We start from the raw sequence: 4876 nt of genomic DNA, 5'->3' as shown, positions 1-4876 counted from the left end.
GAATGTGCACATTTTCTTGAGTCCAAAGTATTTTGCACATGCAGGCATTAATTACCCGTTCCTCCAATGTAACTGACTGGTCTCGAACCAAACTTGGAGCGTTGAATATGTACCCCAGCTTGTCCCTGAAAACAAATACACTGCAGGCAAAGCCATGGTTTTCTTTTGAAGGCAAATGCCTCACAAAGCAGCCTCCCACACTTTGAACTTCCATTTACTGTCAGTGTGTTTTGATATTTAATTATCCTCAAATGACTCAAATGATTACGTAAATAGACTGGTGGGGGTGAACAAACATCTGATCTCAAGCAGATTAAACATGGTCCCTGACCTAATCAATATTAGGGATGGGGTAGAAATATTGCAATACCAGAAACCACAGAACTCCCATCTACTCTTTGTTCACCCTTTTAGTGGGTATAACAACTATTATGAGATATTAGCAAGAGTATCAAAAATGTTTTTGTTGTATTTGAGGATTAACTGTTAATAATGCCGTGGAGGGTTTTCCCACAGATCCATCTCTCTGTCCGCATCCCAATAATGTTCACACCTTTCCTAACCAACACATTACACATTTTCAGTCACACCGAAGGTTGTTTTTGGCATGTTGTCTTTGTCTATCATAACATGCACTTTGTGTACATAATCAAAATCTCCTCCCATTTTCAATTAACTGCCTGAACAACAAGTTCAATCTCATGGGTCAGATGAGTGCTATAAAAACCCCATTCATGTCATTGCGTAGTTTGTCAGCAGAGATCCAGAGGTACATTCAGAGGTGCACTGCAGCATACAGACTCAGACAACATGAAAGCTGTTGCAGCCGTCTTGCTGCTGCTGAGTTGCTCATCCATCAGTCACGGTAGGTCCAGCTTTTAAAATATAAAATGCCAAAAGTATTTGTTGTCACCATTAAAGGCGAAATTGTGCATTTTTTCATTAAGTTGATATAACATCCACTCACTTCACTGTTTTCCCTCCACAGGCTGGACCTGCGAAGAGGATCCACAGCACCTTCATGCTTCACAGATTGATGTGGGGCGGGGGCAAGTTGTGATGACAGACCAGACCTCTGCTGTCTATTTCCTAACTGGATCAAAGTGGTGCAAAGTGAACTTGGTGACCCTCAAGCATGTCTCAGTGGGAAGCGCGGGAATCTGGGGAGTTGACAACATGAACAAGGTCTACAAATACGTGGCTGGCGACTTCATCATTTCCAATGGTAACTAATATTACATAGAGATTTTACACATTTGCGGCTACGGTTGCAACTGTTTGCTGATTAACAGATCTGCACCTCTGTGTGTCTTCAGGTGTGGAATTAGAGCAGGTGGATGCTGGAGGTGAAGGTCAGATTGTGGGAGTTACGAGCTCCCACACCATCTACTGTCTGAAAAGCACCACTGCTGAGGCCTACAAGAAAGAGGGCTCTGTGAGCTGGGATAACCTGCCGGGGCAACTGATCTATTTCAGCTGCAGTCCACTAAACGGATGCTGGGGAGTGAACTCAAATCATCAGATCTACTTCACAGTAAAAAAAAAAAAAAAAAAAAAAAAAAAGTTAATTTATGGATGTTGTCATTTACTACTACATTGATCGTGACCTCTCGTAATGTTTGATTCTGATGACAGAAAGTGACATCAACCTGTGACACCAGTGGCTGGGTAGACGTGGACGGGGCTGTAAAAATGGTTGAAATTGGGACTGACGGAAGTGTTTTTGTTGTAAATGCGAATGGCAACGTCTTCCAGAGGTAAGTCCTGAATCCAGACTTAAAACATCTTTCTAAACTACAGAAACAATGCAGCAGTAGAACAACCTGAAGAATCCACTCCATTCTAGGAAGTGAATTTACATGCAAGAGTAACAACAGAAAAACTATTATCATAATATTATAACAGTCATCATAAAATGTCCATGGGAACATTTGATCTTTTTCTGCAGCTTACAATTTAATGGAGACAGTTTTACTAAACATTTCAGATATAACCCTGATTATACTAATCAGGAATTGTATAAATATATCAGCACCTATCAGCCATCATATATGCTAATACTCATCTGCAATGGGCCAATATCTGCTGATAAAATCGACCAGCCCTTATATCGTTCAGACTCTGATATGTAGTGGTTTGGCCAAACCTAATGATGCACAATGTGTTAACAAGATGGTCACCAAGTACGACTGAATACAAAGGCCTGATGAGCTGGTTCCAGGATTTAATACCTTTTGCTCCACCAGAAAGTGACCTTCCCCCAACAACAAGGGTAACTCAGACATATGTATGTATCCCCACAGTGATAAAATGCCAACAACTCATATGAAACAATGCATGATTAAAAGCAAATGAAGAAATTCACATTGAAACAAACTGCGTTATGTCAATTGTTTAGGTGTGGTTGACTGTAAATTAAATGAACATATGTAGGTTTATACACATATGTCAATTGCTAGTAATTTCCAGAGTGTAAAGCTTATTGAAAATATACTTAAATATATACAACAATGTAAAATGCAGGTGGTCTGGCTCATTTAATAAGTAAGTGGCTCACATAGTACAGCAGGTTGCCCCCTAATCATAAGGTTGGTGATTTTATTCCTGGTTCTTCCTGCCCACATGTTGAGGTGTCCTTGAGCAAAACACTAAACCCTGAGTTGCCCACGATGGCAAGCGAGCCCTTTGCATAGCAAAACAACTTTAACGTTGTTCAGCTGCAGTAATAATCCTGTATAACCTGTGTTTTAGGATTTTAAAAGTGCCACATGTGTTTCATAAAAATCACCTAAAAATTAATTTTATGACATAGAGACAATGCTCATTTAAATAATGTTGCAGTTTCAAAAACTCTCATCCATGTCATCTCTCCAGAACTGGTATCTCTGGCAGTCTTCCACAAGGCAATAATTGGGTCCAGATCTCAATAGACATGCCCATCAAGCACCTGAGCTATGACCTGGGCCGCATATGGGCCGTGAGCAACAGTGGTGCTATCATGCTGTGTATTCCCTAATCTGTTGGCTTGGTACACGATAATCTTTTATCTTTTACATGATTCCATGACACAATGAAGTAATGACTTGCATTTGATTTATGTCAGTTTAAAGGCTCTGGTTCATCAGTAATCAGGATGAAAAAAATAATCATGATTATGTCATGATTCAGCAATGATGCACAAAACTCTGTGATTAAAAAAACAACAACTGCAGGTTATTACCTTGAGGCTAATGGAACTTGTCTTTAACAATGTACACAGGTAACGTCTACTAACTGCAGTTTCTGTTGCATTCATAAAACACAATAAAGAAAGTATTCAAACTAATTTGTTGTGGCTTTTTGATTATTATCCTACTGGGTTCATATATTAATAAACTGAAGTCAGAATTTTTTTAAATGTTAATACTGAGGATTGTTTTGGTTAGAAGTTCCACATTTATTTTGGTAACTCACTTGAAACTCTTTTGCTTTTAATCTCTGTGAACTCACTGATTTTTTTAAAAGGGAAAGCAATGTTGGATTTTGCTGTTGATCATTTTTAGAGCGAATGAAAGTCTGCATGTTGGCAGAAAAGAATGACTATAATAAGTATAGTAGTTGAACTTGAGGTAAGTAATTCATCATACTGTTATATAATTAAGGTGAAAAAAAGGTCTGTTCCATTAACTTTTTTTCATTTTTAGCAGGCCAATTCATTCCTCAAGGTCCTGTGTCTGCAGTTGGTTTTCATAATAAACAATATACTGTGTATAGGGCACTCCCATATTAAGGCCACACTATCAGGGATTTGGGATGCAACACCACCACCTCATGTCCAGCAAAGTGGCTGCACTCCTGTTTCAATCTCTGGTTTGTTTTTGGGGTGAGAACATTGTTGCATGTTGCATTTCTTTCCATCTCTAACTGTTAAATATCATCACACATTTTTGACTATGTACTCCTATTACTTAGGCATATGTTATTCTATGTCTATACATGACATGACAGCTGAAGTAATTGATATTTACACGTAGGTTTGTGAGCAGTTTTCCCGGTGCGGCCGTAATTTCTCTGTGGACAGGAATTTTGGTCAGAAAACTAATAAGATCATATTGCTGCCATGTTTGTAATACATTAAATACGAGAGATCTGAAAATAGCTGTGCACCGACGCTCCCCATCCAACCTGACGGAGCTTGAGAGGTCCTGCAAAGAAGAATCGGAGAAACTGCCCAAAAATAGGTGCCAAGCTTATAGCATCATACTCAAAAAGACTTGAGGCTGTAATTTCTGCCAAAGGTGCTTCAACAAAGTATTGAGCAAAGGCTGTGAATACTTGTGTACGTGTTATATTTTCATTCTTTATTTTTAATAGATTTGCAAAAATTTTAAACAAACTATTTTCACTTTGTCATTATGGGATATTGCGTGTAGAGTTTTGAGGAAAAAAAATGAATTTAATCCATTTTGGAATAAAGCTGTAACATAACAAAATGTGTAAAAAGTGAAGCGCTGTGAATACTTTCCAGATGCACTGTAAGTCCTGAATCCAGACTTAAAACATCTTTCTAAACTACAGAAACAGCAGGAGAACAGCCTGACGAATCCACTCCATTCTAGTAAGTGAACCCCTAAAAACACATTTTATGACAGAGACAATGCTCATTAATGCTGATGTTGTGCTAAAGTAAACACAATTGATCAGGTTGGCAGTTTCACAGACTCTCATATCCATGTCATCTCTACAGAACTGGTATCTCCAGCAGTCTTCCACAAGGCGATAATTGGGTCCAGATCCCAATGTCCACGCCCATCAAGCACCTGAGCTATGACCTGGGCCGCATGTGGACTGTGAGCAACAGTGGTGCTATCATGCTGTGTACTCCCGAATCTGTTGC

The 4876-nt window shown here is 39.0% G+C and overlaps 1 protein-coding gene across 1 annotated transcript; it reads left to right on the top strand.

Moving 5' to 3' along the window:
- Window positions 1–810: 810 nt before the first annotated feature.
- Window positions 811–3016, top strand: LOC138621703 (fish-egg lectin-like). Its single transcript, XM_069699938.1, has 5 exons — window positions 811–865; window positions 989–1225; window positions 1317–1534; window positions 1636–1757; window positions 2875–3016. Exons 1-5 carry the CDS (start codon window positions 811–813, stop codon window positions 3014–3016), a joined length of 774 nt encoding a protein of 257 aa, XP_069556039.1.
- The last annotated feature ends 1860 nt before the right edge of the window (window positions 3017–4876 follow it).

This window comes from Brachyistius frenatus, unplaced genomic scaffold (assembly GCF_029030835.1).
Source record: "Brachyistius frenatus isolate BFR_SWC_R1_liver_20210118 unplaced genomic scaffold, ASM2903083v1 Contig_32, whole genome shotgun sequence".
Taxonomy (NCBI): domain Eukaryota; kingdom Metazoa; phylum Chordata; class Actinopteri; family Embiotocidae; genus Brachyistius; species Brachyistius frenatus.
Note: the sequence above shows the minus strand (reverse complement) of the source record. Positions and strands in the feature narration are given on the sequence as shown.

Bases quoted from the DNA above. Each gene is read 5' to 3' on its own strand.
- LOC138621703 (XM_069699938.1), top strand. From the start codon at position 811: ATGAAAGCTGTTGCAGCCGTCTTGCTGCTGCTGAGTTGCTCATCCATC. The intron at 1,226-1,316 runs GTAACTAATATT...GTGTGTCTTCAG, and splicing joins CGACTTCATCATTTCCAATG to GTGTGGAATTAGAGCAGGTG. The intron at 1,758-2,874 runs GTAAGTCCTGAA...TCATCTCTCCAG, and splicing joins AATGGCAACGTCTTCCAGAG to AACTGGTATCTCTGGCAGTC.